Below are 17,932 nucleotides of genomic sequence, written 5' to 3'. Positions count from 1 at the left end.
ATGAACTTCTGCTCAGAGTTCAAGAGCTGGACTCTGAGCTTTGGATATTGTGATGCATCAGAGAGGGGGCAAGCTACCTCCACACTTTAGTTCCAGGGAGCAGTCACAGCCCTTAGGTTAGGTACTTCTGATTTGGTCTGTAGTCAGGGACCGGAGGGTGTAACTATGAGTGAGGCAGGTATGGGGACCCAGAAGATAGCAACAGAGGAGCCTCAACCACTGCAATTGTTTCACAAGTTCCAGGTTTTGTAGCTTGTGTGGATGGCAGTAGGGATTGGAGGATGGGTAAACAAACTGATTACGGCACCATAGTGCAGGGAGCCATTCAAGCGGGGGAAGTGAAAAGGAATGTAGTTGTAGTACCCGGCAGCATAGCAAAGGGGATATATATTATTCTCTGCAGCTGAGAGTGTAAGCCCTGAAGGCTGTGCTGCATGCCCAGTGTCAGGGTTAAGGACATCTCCTCAGGGCTGGAGAGGAATTTGGAGTGGGAGGGGAAGAATTTAGTTGTCGAAGTCCACATGGAAAAATGCTAGAATCCATATTAAAAAGGTAGTAGCAGGATGTTCAGAAAAAGCATAATAAAACCATGTTGACTGCATGATTTTTATGAAAGGGAAATGGTGTCTGACAAATTTATTAGAATTGTTTGAGGATGTAACAAGAAGGGTGGATAAAGGGGAAACAGTAGATGTAGCGTATTTTGATTTCCAAGAGGCATTTGATAAGGTACCACTTAAAAAGTTGATACACAAGAGCTTATGGTGTTGGGGGTGTGTCATGAGAGAATAATAATTTTTATAATATTTTTCTGGTTTATTGTAAAGTACATTATAAGGGTAAGTAGTTGGGTCTGTGTGTGATTTAATTACATTTGGAGGCAAGTAGACTGCATGCTTTGATTCATCAAAAGAAGCTAGGTGCTTGATATGCTAACGAGAAACATGGATGTTGGCTTAGCATGTAAGGTATGAAGGGAATTTGCACTTTTAGATAAATGAAGGGGGATTTGGATTTCAAAAGGATCTCAGCCTGTTTACAAATAGTCAGACAAGCTAAGGAATGTGTTTATTTTTCCCAAGGGTTACTGACAGTATATAATGATAACATGAAAGTTTTTATGTTAAGAGGGAGATACAGTTTCAAAGGCTTATGAAACAATAAAATTTATATATTAAGAGAGAAACATATATAAAGGAGAATGAGGCTGTGTGTCAGAAGAAGGCATTGTGAGATCTAACAGAAGTGTGTGAAGTAGCCTTAATGAAACCTCAGCATTTATGTAGAAGCCTGCTGTCTACAGAAACTGGAGCTGCAGAAAAGCCATTTTGAATTCCACTGTGTAGGGTATCATGTTAATTTACTGGATCTATTTAATATCTAAAATCTACTTTTGGACTGTTGCCTTAAATGGGGTGTAACCGGGAGTCAGCTTTAATTGGGAATTTTAGGAGTTATCATAGTAGTAATTTATAGTCCTGTGTATCTGCTTGAAATCTTTTCTTATGTTAATAAATATTTTAATTTAGTATTTTTTAAATCTCTAAAAGTCTTGATGGACTTGTTACTTCTGAATTCAGTGCACACATTTCAAAATAAATACAAATTGCAAAATCGTTGTGATAGTGCGATTAAGTTTCCCTCATAGATTTGATCCGCCTGGCACACACCATCTGCCGCTTCATAACAGGGTAACATATTAGCATGGATAGAGGACTGGATAACTAACAGGTAACAGAGTTGGGATAAATGGGTCATTTTTGGGACGGCAAACTGTAACAAATGGGGTGCCACAAGGATCATTGCTGGGAGCTCAACTATTGACAATTCATGTGAATGACTTGAAGGGGAAGAGTGTATTGGAGCCAAAGTTGCTGATGATATAAGATAGCTAGGAGCGTAAGTTGTTAGGAGGGTGCAGGGAGTCTGCAAAGGGATAAAGATAGGTTAAGTGAGCAGTCAAAAAATTGACAGATTAAATATAATGTGGGAAAATGTGAGGTTGTCTATTTTGGCAGGAAGAATAGAAAAGCAGAATATTATTTAAATATAGAGAGACTGCAGAATGCTAAAGTACAAAGGGATCTGTGTGTAACCTTTGATTCCCTTGCCTAACAAGAATCTATTTACCTCCATCTTAAAGATATTCAATGACCTCCTGAGGCAAAATTCCAAAGTTACACAACCCTCCGAGAGAAAAAAATTCTCATCTCTGTCCGAAAAGGGTGCCCCCTAATTTTAAAACAGTACCCCACAGTTCTGGACTCACCCACAAGAGGACACATCATTTCCGCGTCCACTTTGTCAAGACCGTTCAGGATTTTATATACTTCAGTCAAGTCATCTCTCACTCTTCTAAATTTCAGTGGAAACTAGCCCAGCCTGTCCAACGAATCCTCATTTTAGGTATCAATCTAGCAAACCTCCTCTAAACTGCCTCCAACACATTTACATCCTTCCTTAAATAAGGAGACCAAAACTGCACACAGTTTCGAGGTGTGGTCTCAATGCCCTGCATAACTGAAGCATAGCATCCTTAGTTTTATGTTCAATTCCTCGTGTAAAAAAGGATAGCATTCCATTAGCCTTCTTAATTAATTGTTGTACCTGCATGCTAACTCTTTTGTGACTCATGTATTAGAACACCTAGATCTCTCTGCACCTCAGAATTCTGCAGTCATTCTCCATGTAAGTAATACTCTGCTTTTTTATTCTTCCAGCTAAAGCGAACAACTTCACATTTTCCCACATCATACTCCATCTGCCAGATTTTTGGCCACTCACTCAAACTATCTATATCCGTCTGCAACCTCCTTATATCCTCTTCACAACATATTTTCCTACCTCTTTGTCATCTGCAAATTTAGCTACCTTGCCTTCGGTCCCCTCATCTAAGTCATTGATATAAATTGTAAAAAGTTGAGGCCCCAGCATAGACCCCTGTAGGACTCTCCTCATTATATCCTGCCAATCAGAAAGTGACCCATTTATGCATATTCTGTTTTCTGCTAGCCAGCCAATCTTCTAACCATGCTAATATGTTACCCCCTACACCATGAGCTTTTATTTTCCACAATAACTTTTGATGTGGCACCTAATCAAATGCCTTTTGGAAATCCAAGTACAGTTCATCTACAGGCTCCCCTTTATCCACGGCCTTTAAAGAATTAAACAAGATTTCCCTTTCACAAAACCATGTTGACTGTTCCCAATTACCTTGAGTTTTTCTAAGTGCCAGCTATAACCTCCTTTATGATCGATTCTAGCACCTTCCCATGACAGACCTCAGGCTAACTGGCCTATTGCTTCCTATTTTCTGCCTTCTTGAATAGAGGGGTTATATTTGCTACTTTCCAGTCTGATGGAACTTTTCCAGAATCCAGGGAACTTTGGAAAATTAACACCAACGCATCTATTACCTCATTAGCCACCTCTTTTAAGACCCTAGGATGAAATACATTTGGACCCAGAGATTTGTCAGCCCGCAGCTCCAATAGCTTGCTCAGTAAGGCTTCCTGAGTGTTTGCAATTTCACCAAGTTCCCCTCTCCCTTACATCACTTGATTTACGGCTATGACTGAAATGTTTTTTGCATCTTCTGTGGTGAAGACAGAAGCAAAATATTTGTTCATTTAATCCGCCATTTCCTTATTATCTACTATTAACTCCCCATTCTCACTCTCCAGAGGACCAGTGCTGACTTTACTTACTCTTTTCCTTTTTAAATACCTGGGGCAGGATTTTGAGGTCATCGATCAGGCATGGTGGGCAGCCCCGTGAGCAGCTGGGAAACGGCCCGCTGCCTGGGATTGGCCCACCAACTGCGATTTCATGCTGCCTGGTCAATTAATGGCCAGCCATTGTGAAACGCACGCTGAAAGGCTCAGCGCTGCCGGGTGGGGGCGGGAGAAGGGTGAGCACTGAAGTCTGCAGGGACTTGGGAAGCGTGCAATGAAAGCTCCCTGAAGGCAGAGAGCTGCCTCAGGGAGCTGAAGAATTTTAAACCTTGAAATGAAGATTTGGAAATGCAGGAAAAAATGTCCATGCATCAAGACTCCCTCACATGAACATATAGATGATAAAAATGCTCTCAAAACATTTTTATTTTTTTAAATTAATATCGGAAACCTCATCCTGCCCTTGGTCCTCCCTCTGGAATATTGCTTCAGAGTAGGAATATACTTATTCTGAATATTCTGAAATATCCCCTTAAATGTCTCCCACTGCTCCTCTATTGATCTATACTCTAGCCTAGTAATCCCAGTTCACTTCTGCTAGCTCAGCTCTCATGCCCACATAGTTGCCCTTAGTCAAGTTTAAAATACTTAGACCCACTCTTCTCTATTTTAAACTCAATGTCAAATTCAATCATATTGTGGTTGCTGCGACCTAGCGGTGCCTTTACTCTGAGGTCATTAATTAATCCTGTCACATTACACAATATCAAGTCTAATATAACCTGCTGTCTGGTTGGTTCCAGAACGTGCTGTTCTAAGAAACTGTCTCGAAAACATTCAATGAACTTCTTATCCAGGCTACTACTGCCAATCTGATTTTTCCAGTTTATATGTAGATTAAAATCACCCATCATTATTGCTGTCCCTTTATCACATGCACCCAATATTTATTCTTGTATACTTCGTAGTTGCTGTTAGGAGGCCTGTAGACCACTCCCACTGGTGACTTCTTTCCCTTACTATGCCTCATCTCCACCCAAGCTGATTCTATTTCCTGATCTCCTGAACCAAAGTCATCCCTAACTATTGCACCAATGCCATCTTTGATTAACAGTGCTATCCCTCCACCTTTACTTAGCTTTCTATTCTTGTTGAATGTCATATACCCTTCAATATTCAGGACCCAATCCTTGTCATCATGCAGCCATGTCTGCGTAATGACTATCAGATCATATTTATTTACTTCAATGTGTGCTATCAGTTCATTTACTTTGTTATGAATGCTACCTGTATTCAGACATAGAGTCTTTAGTTTTGCCTTTTTTTTTTATCTCTGTAACATCTAATCTTGACCGTTGGTGCTTCCTTAGGTTTTTTCTCTTTCCCTTCCTGCCATTCTCTGACCCTCATTTCCCATATTACTATTTTGCTCTCCTGCTTTGACTCTACCCCATGATTTGCAACATCTACCCAAGCTTGATCCCTCACCGCCCCCTTGTTTAGTTTAAAGCCCTTTCTACTTCCCCAGTTATGCGGCTCGCTAGAACACTGGTCCCAGCGGTCCAGCCCCCACTTTCCCCAGTACTGAAGCCAGTGCCCCATGAATCGCAGCCCACTTCTCCCACACCACCCTGTGAGCCATGCATTCATCTCTCTAGTCTTATTTGCCCTATGCCAATTTGCACATGGCTCAGGTGATAATCCAGAAATTACTACCTTTGAGGTTCTGTTTCTTAATTTTGTGCCTAGCTCCTCATATTAACTATGCAGAACCTCTTTCCTAGTTCTACCTATGTCGTTGGTACCTAAATGAATGACAACAACTGGATCCTCCCCTACCCACTCCAAGTTCCTCACCAGCCCTGAGCACATGTCCCAAACCGTGACACAGGGCAAGCAAAACAGCCGGCTGGACTCTTGCTCTTTGCTGCAGAGAAGAGTGTCAATCCCCTTCATATACTGTCCCTTACTACCACTCCCACTACCATTCCTATTTGTTCCCCCAGCTTGAACAGCTTCCTGTACCATGGTGCTCATCCACCTTGCAGATCTCGCCTTCGTCCACTCAAGTTTTGAGCACTTCAAACCTGTTTGACAATTGCAAAGTCTGAGGCTCCTCCACTCCTGTCTGCTTGGTCCTTTTAGCTGCCTCACTCACGGTCACATTTTCTAGTCCCTCATTGCTGGCCAAAACAGACGACCCTATTCTAAGAGGTGTGAGTGAATTCTGGAACAAAGTGTCCAAGTATTCCTTCCCCTCCCTTTTGTTGTGCAATGTCTGCAGTTCAGCTTTCAGATCAATAATCCTGATCCGGAATTCCTCTAACTGCTTACACTTTCTGCAGACGTGTTTGTCCTGGATCGCTTTGGTATCCAAAAGGCCCCATATTCCACAGCTGCAACATAACACCTGTCCTGCCATTGTTACGTATGTTATTTAGTTAATTTAGTTGCTTTCTTAATTAATTTAAAATAATTCCTGTGGATGGTGTATTTTACTTTGCTTACTAAGTGCTAGTACCACCCACAAATAAAACTAAAGGTTATATGATTCTTAATTGCACTGCTATGTGTTTTAGGTATTTATTATAATTATTTTATTTGAACATTTTTATTTTAACTATTTTATTCATTTTTATTTTATTTTAGTTTTAGTTCTTTTTATTTATAGATATACCTTAAAACCTGTGTCCTAACTTGGCTATTAACACACTATCCCTTACATCAAGCACTTATCATCCTGTGATGTCACAGTTGTTTTTTTTTTACTCAGTTTCTTCAGCACCTGAGATGCCGCTCCCGACTGCCTGTTGAGCCGCAGGTAGGAAAGGCTGCGTTCTGATCCCAGGCTCTATTTATGTCACTCCCGACTGCCTCTGTTCAGCTCTCAGGTAGGAAAGGCTACGTTCCGATCCCCAGGCTCTATTTATGTCACTCCGAACTCCTGAATGTCTCTGCTCAGCTCCCAGGTAGGAAAATGTATTCAATCATGGCTTTCAAAAGGGAGAAGAGAAAAAAGAATTGCAAGTCTGGGGGAAAAGGAAAGAGAGTTGGACTAGCTGAGCAGCTCTTACAGAGAATTTGCAAAGACACAATGGGCTGAACGGCCTCCTTCTGTGCTGTTATCATTCTCTGATTCAAACATAGAAAGAATGGCAATCTACATTGTCTTTTCAAGCCACTTGCTGATCACCACATGAAGAGCTTGTTAGATATCAAAACATGAAACAGCAAACCTAAACAGCTTTGTGACAAAACAGTTAATTTGCACTCTTAGCAGGGAAGCTACAGTCAGACGGAAATAAAGTTATAACACTTGACCCGATTCTCCAAACTGCACTCTCTTCCAGCCCATAAAGTTTTACAGTAATATCTCCTATCACATAGAAATTTGACAAAGGTTAAGGTACTTATCTGTCATCTGACTTGGGATTGGGGGGGGGGGAGGGGGGGGGTGTGTGCGTGTGTTGCAGGGACAGAGGTGAGAATGATTTTGTATCCTCACATAGACAAATACACATCATCTTTTCACAGTATAGTATTCATAGTTATACCATCTACTATACTTGAGTAATTAGCATTATTTAGTTGTCAAGTTGTATGCAATAGCACCATCTAATGGTCATGGCTACAAATAAGTTTTGTGCAAAAGTAAAGCATGTCATTTCAAAAGATGTTACTGGTAAAGTAAAACAAACTTGCAATCAAAAAATATCTACCTGCAAAAATCTGATCCGCAGGGAGCAAGCAATTGCATTTTTAGAACACAAATTTTAAGAGTGATGGAACAGACTTAGACTAACAAAAGTTCCCATCTAACAGACCTATTGGAAATTCTGGTCTACCACAGATACTTCAATCACTCCCATAATCAATCTAAGTGTTTTGTTTGATACTCGTACAATAGCATAGCCCTGGGTAACAATACTCCTTGTAACCTGAGAGATAACCACGTCTTCAACACATCTACTTCCTCAATCGGTCTGAATATGGACATTTGGTGAGATGATGCTTAATACAAAGTAATATGCTGCTTTATTTCATAGTGAATGAACACATATGGAGCAGTTGTTATTATCTGATTCACTTAGTTCAATCAATTCAATACAACTTATCTTCATGTGATAATATAAAAATAATGAACATGTTGAACCTCCCTACATTAGGGGTCAGTTTACTTAACTTCAACAAACTAGTTTCTAACTTTTCCTATAATATATCTATCATACAGTCTTTCACTGAGCCTTACTGCTTTGCAGCTTTGTTTCAAAAACATGCCGGTGTCTGTCTCTGTGTTTCATCTCTTGCAAAAATGGGATCATTGACATTCTGATAATATCAAAGCTAGTTCAATAACATTATAATTACCCATCATTTTTTGAAATGTATATAAACACTATTTTTTAAAACAAAACATTTAAAATACACTTTTTCCAAATCCTTTCTGCAGAAAAATGATGAAGAAATCTTCAAGCACTTGCCAAATTCACATTAATGGTTAACGTAGTATTTTGCTTTTAGATTAGTGTTTAATTCACTGCCACTTCTCTTCCAGGAATGCCCACCTTACAAAAGTTCTGCTCTTCTCTCCAGCAGGATTTCCATTTGTCTCTTTTACCTCATTTATCTTCATTGCTTTCTATTTCTTATCTCATGTTTGATCAGTTCTTTAACTTTTCCCAGTTCTGATGTAAGGTCACAACCTGAAACATTAACTTTGCTTCTCTCTCCACAGATGTTGTCAGATCTGCTGGGTATTTCCAGTATTTTCTGTTTTTATTTCACACCAACCATTGGTCTGTTTGGAAAATCCATAAGATTGAAAGGTGTGCAAAATTGAAATGGTACATTGGTGTAATTGTATCTGAAGCACATTGTTGAGACAGTGTAGAAGGAGTTTTGTTCTCTATCTAGAGTGCCCAATGCCAATGGTGAAAACCTATCAGAAATTTTTCATTCCTCAGCATTTAAATCCTTTGGCTTGTTAAAAATTCATTCTTGGGAATATGGACATTGCTGGCCAAGCTGGCATTTATTGCTCCTTGCCTTGAAAGGTGGTAGTGGGCCTTCTTTTTAAACTGCTGCAGTCATGTGGTGAAGGTGCTCCCAAATTACTGATTCTTTGTAATAGTTTGATTCAACTGAATGTCTTACTTGACCACTTCAGAGGGCAATTAAGAGTGAGCCATACTGATGTGTGACTGGAGTGACATACAGATCAGGTCGGTTAGAAATGACAGGTTTCCTTACCTAAAGGAAATTAGTGAACCAGTGAGTTTTTACTACCATTTGACAGCATCATAGTCACCTTTACTGATACCAGCTTTTTATTTCTGGATTTTTAAAAAACTGAATTCAAATTCTCAAACTGTCATGGTGGGGTCTGAGCTCTCAATTCTCTGTATTATCCGTCCTCTGTACTACCAAGTCTCTGTATTACCATGCCTCTGTATTACCAGTCCTGTTACATTATCACTACATTACTATGCCCTCCATTACACACAGTTTCTTTAATGGGGAGAATTTAAGCCAAACTAACTGATTTAAAGGTAATTGTCAGTCGGACTAAAATATTTTAACAACATCCAACAGGGTTTTCACACGGAACAGCAAAATACTCTGGATATTCCACCTTAAGGATGACAGAAAAATCAACATTGGCTCAAACAACTACAAAGGGACATCCCATAAACCACCCATAGAGCAGCACCAACAGGTCACAGGTCAGGTTTTCAAACTGGGATCATGAGAAGCTTCCGGGGACCATGAAGTCATCAGAATAAATGCAAAATACTGCGGATGCTGGAAATCTGAAACAAAAACAAAAAATGCTGGAAAAACTTGTCTGAAGAAGAGTCATATGGACTCGAAACGTTAACTCTGTTTTTCTCTCCACTGATGCTGTCAGACCTGCTGAGTTTTTCCAGCACTTTTTGTCGATGAAGTCATCAGATTTACCCTTGTCTGAGGCAGCCTCATGAATTCTATACCCTATATTTTTTCTGTATGTTAACCTATTAGCACATTATCTTTGATATTGTGTACTATTAAAAGCATTTTCTGCTACAATGATTACGATGTTTTCCTTTGGATAGTGGCTGTTTGGGGAGGGTTGACATCTCTGGAAGTGTGTCAATATTGAAACAATTCTCCCACACAGGAATATTTGAAATTCATTGAGTTAGGTTCCTGTTAGCCCTGCTCTTTTTATTAAAAGAGGCAGTCATATAGCCTTTTACAGGAAAATTGATGGAAGGGCTGATAAGGAATAAAAATGAGAAGCATTAGTTGTTTTTAATAACATGACAGAGATTCAATATTCTGAGACATAAGCCTACTTACCAATCCTTCTGTGATACATTTTTGTTAAAAATGTGACCTGCATTATCTTTGTATGGTGGACAAATACACTTGCACCTGATATCTTCAAAATTCTGCAACAGAACAGATGAATAATTAAACCCCAACAGCAGTACAACTTAGTGCACACTGATTTAAAACTATTGTATGAGCTTTGCGTCACTTACTATTGAATGCGTAGGGTCAATTTAGGAACGTGTTTATTTTTGAACATGTACTGTGAAGATTCAGCACCATCATAAAGACGGTTTTCCATAAACATACTCAGGCCGCATACCAGCACTGTGAAACTGAATCATCCTGACTGTAACTTTAAAGAGCATAGCAGAACTGACCTTTAGCATTTAAAACCTTTAGGACTGGTACATTTGTTTATAAATAAGTGGCTATAATCATAGATTGATACAGCACAAAAGGAAGTCATTCGGCCCATTGTGCCTGCACCTGCTCTTTGAAATAGCGATCTAATTAGTCTTGCTCCCCTCATCTTTCCCAATACCCCAAACTTTTCCTTTTCAGGTATTTCTTCAATTCCCTTCTGAAAGTTACCACTGAATCTGCTCCAACACCCACTCAGGCAGTGCATTCTAAATCATAACAACTTGCTGTATAAATGTTTCTTAATGTTGCTGATGGTTCTTTTGCTAGTTCCTAAAGTCTGTGTCCGTTAATCACCGGCCCTTCTGTGACTAGAATCAGATTCTCTTATCCACTTTTTCAAAGTCCTTCAAGAGTAGGGGCACCTCTCGATTTTGAACACTTCTATCAAATCTCCCCAGTTTATCCATGTGACTGAATTATTTCATCCCTGGTACCATGTACTAAGTCTCCTCTAAATCTCTAGGACTGGATAATTTTAGCTATGAAGAAAAACTGGATAGGATGGGGATGATTTCTTTGGAAGGCAGGAGCCTGAAGGGTGGTTTAATTGACGTTACTAAAATTATCAAGGACCGAGACAGAAAGGACTAATTTCCCTTAGCAAAGAGGTCAATAACTAGGAGGCATAGATTTAAAATAATTGGTAGAAGGATTATAGGGGAATTGCAATTTTTTCCCCCCAAGGTGCTCAGGGTCTGGAACTCTCAGCCTGAAAATGTGATAGGCGAAAAACACTCTTCGTAATTAAAAAGTGCTTGGATATGGGCTTGAAGTGCCATAACCTCCAAGTCCAAGGGCTAAGAGCAGGAAAGTGTGATTAGGTTTGATTGCTCTTTTATGGCTGGCACAGGCACGGGGTGGGTCAAATGGCCTCCTGTGTAGAAATTTACATGACTCTGTGATTTTTCTATTCATTCGTGGGATGTGGACATCGTTGGCTAGGCTAGCCAGCATTTATTGCCCATCCCTAATTACTCTTGTTCAGAGGGCATTTAAGAATCAACCACATTGCTGTAGGTCTGGAGTCACATGTAGGCCAGACCAGGTTACGATGGCAGATTTCCTTCCCTAAAGGGCATTAGTGAACCAGATGGGTTTTTACGACAGTTGATAATGGTTTTGTGGTCATCAGTCTTTTAATTCCAGATTTTTACTGAATTCAAATTTCACCATCTGCCACCAGGGTATTACCCTGGGCCTCTGGATTATTAATCCAGTGACAATACGACAATGCCACTACCTCCTCATTTAAATTAGTCAAACATGACTTACCTTTAACAAATTCATGCTAGCTTTCATTAATTAACTAATATTTTTCAATTGCCAATTACTTTTATCCCAGGTTAATGTCTCTAAAAAAGTTTGCCAACCACCAGCATTAGGCAGATTGGCCTGTAATTCTTTCCCTCCTTTTTGAACAGCAGTGTAACATTTCAATCCTCTTTGCCTCCGGCATCACATCCATATCTAAGTAAGATTGGAAGATTGTAGACAGAAGCTCCACACTTTTCACCCTTTCTGCCCTCATGCATTCCAATTGGACTAGGTGACTTTCCTACTTTTGAGTGTAGCCAATTTTTTAAGTATCTCTTCCTTACTTTTATCCCATCCAATTTCTCCACAACCACCTCCTTCAGTGTGACACTGGCAGCATCCTATTTAGTGAAGACAGATTCGTACCTCAGCTATGCCCTCTGTCTCCACAAGAAGATTGCCATTTAGTCCCTAATCAGCCCTACTGTTTTACTATGTAACTGTTTATAAAAGACTTTTGTGTTCCCTTTTAGAATATCTGATCTATTCTCAAACGCTTTTTGCTCCTCTTATTTCCCTTTTCAGTTCTCTTCTGCAATTTCTTATTCAGCCTGATTCTTTGCTGAATTCTGAACATTTATCACATGCCTCTTTTTCTGTTTCATTTTAATCTTTATACCTTTAGTCACCTGAGAAGCTCTAGATTTGAATACCCTTTCTTTCCTCCTTGTGGGAATGTGTCTAGTTTGTACTCAAACCATCTCCTCTTTGAATGTTTAACATTTTTTTAAATTAGGGTTGGAGGGAGTTATAAAGTTGAAAGGAGTGAGGGCCAGGAAAGGTTTAAAATATATGGGTGAGAATTTTAAATTAAAAACATTAGCATACTGGGAGACAACTTCTCAGTGAGCAGAGCTTGATGGGAGAGGAGGACTTTGAAGGTAGGATAAAAACTGCAGAGATAGGAATGAGCTGAAGTTATGAAGGGTGGAGGATGAGCAGCTGACTAGGAGAGCACTGGAATATTTGAGCTTGGAGAGGTTAAAGGACTGAATGAGAATTTGAGCAGGAGATAGGTTGAAGTGGATGATGTTACAGAGGTGGGGAATGATGTTACAGAGGTGGAAGGAGGCAATTTTTGTGATTGAGGGATATGGAGTTGGAAGCTCAGCTAGGCATCAAACAGGATGCTGAGGTTGTGGACGTTCTGATTCAGCTTGAGATAGTGGCCAGGGAGTGGAGTTTGTGGTGGAGGCCGAGGATAAAGGTTTTGCTCTAGAGGAAATTGAGACTCATCCAAGGCTGGATGTCGGACAAGAAGTCTGACAACATAGAGGCAGTTCAGGTTCAAAGAGGTTGTGGTGAGATAGAGCTGGATGTCTTCTGTATACATGTAAAATTGACCAAATGTTCTCAAATTATTTTGCTGTAGGAAGCATGTAGATAAGAACAGAAAGAAGCCAAAATTAGATCATTGAGTATTCCACAGATAACGGTTCAGAGAAAGGAAGGAAAGTTGGAAATCCTCTGGTCACAAGTGGACAGGTAAGAGTGGAACCAAGCAAGATATGTAACATTGAGCTGGACAATGGAGGCATTGAAGGACAATGGTGTAATCAACCCTGTCAAAGACTACAGAGAGGCTGAGAAGGAGGAAAAAAAATATGGTGCACCATGGCCACAGTCACAGAATATAAAATTAGTGAAATTTATTAGGGCTGTTTCAGTGCTGTGGAATGAGTGGCAGTCTATTTGAAGATATTCAAATATGGAGTTGTGGGAAGAGGAAAATTTTTGGAGCTGATGACAGGCTTATGGACTTTGAGGGAGGAAAAAAAAGGTTGAGATGGGGTGGTAGTTAGCAAGGACAGTATAGTCAAGGGTGGTATTTTTACATGGACAGCAGCAGTTCAAGAAGGCTTTCTCCACCACCTTCTCAAGGGCAATAAGGGATGGGCAATAAATTCTGGCCTTGCCTGTGAATGAATAAATACAGCAAAACAAAAAGGTCTTTGGTCTAAACCTGATCTGGGCCGCACCGCCATTTTAAGTGGGCGGGCTAATTAAGGCGTGACGCTCGCCTGGAAGCGCTGAGCACTCCCTGTGCGGGTGGGATTCCTCGAGTCCGAGCCCCCGCCGAACTGAAAATCTAAATGATGTGTGGTGACGTCAGGATGCCTGCCCGACATTTCCGTGCATCATTTTATGCGTCGGCGAGGGGGCCCCACCCCCGCTCACCAACCCAAAAATTCTACCCTTTGTGTTAAGCTAGTGGGAACTCCTCACTGGTTCATAAAGATATTGCTGGAGTAAAGGAACAGTGGGAATTTGAATTGTTGTGTTTGTACTGAGATCTTTCCAACCTTTTTGTCTGGTGTAATATAATTCAATTATCTTGTTTTAATAAATATTTTATGCTTTGTATTTAAAAGTTAATGAGTAGATTCCTGTAAATTTGTTCAATAACTTACCTCCACGCGTCTAAAAAAACAAAGTTAGGATCTATCAAGCCAGGTTTCACTCTGGGATCTAACTTGTCCAGTATTAACATCAGCTGGGATCATAACAGTAATAAAACAAATTGAAAAACAGATGGATACAGTAATTGTATTAATGTGCAATCAAAGCAATGATTGAGAGAGTAGCTTTCTATCAAGATAAGTCACAATTTTAAAAAAAACAATGTAACTGCACAATATTCCAGCTGAAGTTGAACCAATAACGTAACTTCCAGGAATTCAGCGTATTTTCCTTGCTTTTATACTCGATGCCCCCAAGTATAAACCCAGATTTCCATATTCCTGGGATACATGTTCTTAACCCTATCAGCATTTTGACATTCTATCATTTCTAAATAAAATATATCTTCATGTTCAAGTAATCTCATTCCTTCCTGACTACATTTTCATTGTATGCTTAGGAAAATTCTATGCTGGCAGGCCAGACTTCTTACCTACTGTCTCTTAGCCTCTTAAAGTTCCAGTTCTGCTTTCCTTAGACATTTTTTAAAATGTCAAATTTTTTCTGTATTATCTCCCTTCTATATTTGTCATATGCATCTTTAAAATAAAATAAAAACTAAAATTCCCTCTTACTTCTCAAGCTCCAAACTTGGATGCATCCCATTAAATTTTAACCAGAATATATCAAAGCTACATACATATCATTAACCTCACATTTAAATATTTCCCACTGCTGGTCCAGGAGCAAAGGGGACACTTGGCAGGATACTTTTTATTAATCTGCTATTTTGTTCCAATTAATTAATTCAGGCTAGATCCTCTTTCATCACATTGAAATTAGCAATGTTGCCTTGAACACCTTTTTGGATGGCTCCTTTAATTTTTGATGTGAACCCAATTCGATTGTAGTCACTGTTTCCTACCTTCAGACTGCTTAAGTAACCAGATTTTAAATTGGAGACAAGTTTTAAAAAATTGATATGTGTTTGCACTAATCTACCAGAAAGTGGAGGAAAAAGCATGAGGGAAAAATGCTGCTGCACACCAAACGGAGTAAATTTTCAATGTTGTACATCAACAGTCGTCATATAAACTCTCATGTTTCATCTGTTCTTCATCATATATTACACAAGTTATCACTTGAGCTGTAAAATTTATAAACAAATAATCATTCAGAGGGCATCGCTTGTAATTTCCTGTATTTCAATTTGAACTTCGTTTCCTGAACATCACGAGACAATTTGCGCAATGGTAGAAATCACTCCAGCTGCGCCAATGTAAACCAGCTTAATAAAATCAGATTTGAATCCTAACAAAGATAGAATTGCCATTTTAAAATCAGGCCTTCTCGTATCTGGGCCTTAAAAGAGTAATAACAGAATTAAACTTTAAAATAATCCGTTTGGAAAGTTGTCAACAATGGCGTTCATGATCAGAAAGAGTGACACAGCCTGTAAACTATTTAAATAAAGGAAGTTGTGTTTAGGGAGGGTCATATTTAAGAAAGCAAAACAGAAAGAAGATTGTCACTGCCAATTTTAGTGACCAAACATGTGGGTTTCCGCCTCCACCTGTTCCAGTTCTAGCTCCAGTTCATACTGGCTGATGAGCCCTTGATGACGAGGGCCCAGGGCCGCCGTCCCTCCGATTAAAGGCAGTAGCAACAGGGGATGGTGTTTGCCCGGCCCATGGCTGCGAGTATATCCGATAACAGTAAGCTTCCCCGCTCCTCACTCCGTACCTTGTTGTTCTCCTCGCTCTTCGCCAGCACAAGCAGACACAGTAACGACCAGAGTGACAGGACAAGGCCGCAACCATAGGCGCCCGCCATCACTCCACCACGCACTCTCCCTTCCCCCGCCGTCAGGGCTCTGTCTCCTGGAGACGGCGTTTCCCTGGTAACCGGAGGCCAAGCGCGCGATCAACGGCTGAGGCCTGGTCCGTCGGTCAGCGCGAGCGATACCGAACAGCAGTTTGTCTCGCAGATGCTGGGGTGCCGAGGTTTATCTTTTATTTCCACTTTATTTTTAAGGTGAGGCAAGGGAAAAATAGGCTCCTGTTGCTTTTGTCTATAGCTGTTTATGTTCGGCCTGTTTATATATTACACTAATATAAAAGCAAAATACTGCGGATACTGGAAATCGGAAATTAAAACAGAAAATGCTGGAAAACGCAGCAAGTCTGGCAGCATTTGTGGAGAGAGAAATAGTTAATGTTTCGAGTCCTTATGATTGTTTAAAAACATTAGCTTGGGCTGCCCACACAAGCTGAGGCAGAAGCACTTTCTGAATGCTCCTACATTTAAAAATGAGGTGCTAATGAGGAAATGGAAACCCCCCTCACAGAGCTGCAAACAAGGAGTGGACAGTGATCCACCAGGTAGTGGTGCTATTGAGGTACCATAGGGAAATATTACGGCTAGCTCACAAAATTTTGATGGCTGGACATGTCGGTATATGCAAAACCCAAGACCGCATGAGCCAGAACTTTTACAGGCCATACCTCCATAGGGATGTAGTAAGATTTTGCAGAACCTGCCATACCTACTGGGTTGTGGGAAAACCCCAACCTGCATCTATGTTTCCCGTGCTGGCTTTTGGGGATCCATTCAGCAAGCTGCAAGTGGACTGTGTGCGGCCCCTGTCCAAAACAAAAGGGGGCTACCAATATATTCTTACCATCATGGATGTGGCTACCTGCTTCCCAGAGGCAGTTCCAAAACATATCAGTGCTGAAGGAATTAACCCAATTCTTTACCAGGTATGGTCTGCCCACTGAGATCCAATTGGATCAGGGCTCAAATTTGATGTCCAAAATATTCCAGGAAGTCACGGGTAACCTGGGCGTGACCCAACTGAAGTCTTCAGCATATCGCCTGCAGTTGCAAGGGGCACTAGAACAGTATCACCAGAGCCTAAAAACAATGATCAGGACATACTGCCACAAGTACCCCCATAACTGGGATAAAGGACTTGGTTTTCTTCTGTTCACTACCAGGGACTAACCCACCGGTCCACTAATTCACATGGAGTAAAACCGATGGACCCACCAGAGTCACCAATACAGCCTAGGATTTGTTGGCAGTGGCGGTCAGTGCCAACAGAGCACAGAGGAGGTCAGCCATCCAATGCAGGAAGAGGACGAATGTTCTCATCTTGTTCTGCCAGAGTAAGTTAACCACCTCATCACTCTCAACTCAAACATTCTCAAACCCATCACACAGCCACAGGGATCTCACACCTCAAGGGACAACACCACTGGCTATCCTACACACCCTCACATTGCCTTGTGTTTTGGAGATTGCATCCCCATTCTGTCCATGGCTCCGCTCACCACACAAACATTCCACACAGTGCCATGTGTCTTGCTCACACTCCTGTTTTCATGCAGGAGAAGCTGGCTCACAACAGCAAGGAGAGGTCTCAGACCGGGGGTGGAGTGGCCCACATTAGGCCCCTCACTCACTGAGGAGAGTGCCATCATGCTGACTGGTGAGGACATGGACTGTGACTGTTGCAACGGTGAGGTTGGCAGCAAACACCCGTATGAGCATCCTGCACCACGTCATCCCTCTCTCAATGGAACTTTGAGTGCTCTCTCTCTCCTGCTTTTGATTCTGCTGCCATGCACTAATTAACTCTACTTTGGTTCACAGGGAACTCTGCCAAGTGACTGCCCACAGCCAGCCAGCCCCTCAGCTTCATCCACATCCTCATCTCCAGCCAAGAGGACACCTCCAGCCAAGAGGACACCTCCATTAAGGAGCTGGAAATAAGCAGCCTGGAAGACCCATCACAG

At 40.9% G+C, this 17,932-nt stretch overlaps 1 protein-coding gene across 2 annotated transcripts in view; it reads right to left on the bottom strand.

The window, feature by feature from the left end:
- tmem9b (TMEM9 domain family, member B) overlaps nucleotides 1-16,032 on the bottom strand; it is a 94,010-nt gene extending 77,978 nt beyond the window's left edge. The window contains exons 1-2 of one of the 2 annotated variants that reach the window (XM_078549197.1): nucleotides 15,876-16,032; nucleotides 10,020-10,111 (exon numbers count right to left, since the gene is read on the bottom strand). In XM_078549197.1, coding sequence (XP_078405323.1) covers nucleotides 10,020-10,111; nucleotides 15,876-15,965 — 182 coding nt within the window. In that variant the 5' untranslated portion in view covers nucleotides 15,966-16,032. Of the gene's footprint in view, nucleotides 1-10,019; nucleotides 10,114-15,875 lie in introns of both variants that reach the window. The other variant, XM_078549198.1, reaches the window with a different exon arrangement.
- Nucleotides 16,033-17,932: the final 1,900 nt, after the last annotated feature.

The sequence above is a fragment of the Cetorhinus maximus genome, chromosome 9 (assembly GCF_964194155.1).
Source record: "Cetorhinus maximus chromosome 9, sCetMax3.hap1.1, whole genome shotgun sequence".
Lineage (NCBI taxonomy): Eukaryota > Metazoa > Chordata > Chondrichthyes > Lamniformes > Cetorhinidae > Cetorhinus > Cetorhinus maximus.
The sequence above is the reverse complement of the archived record's forward strand: the minus strand, read 5'-3'. Positions and strand labels throughout refer to the sequence as shown.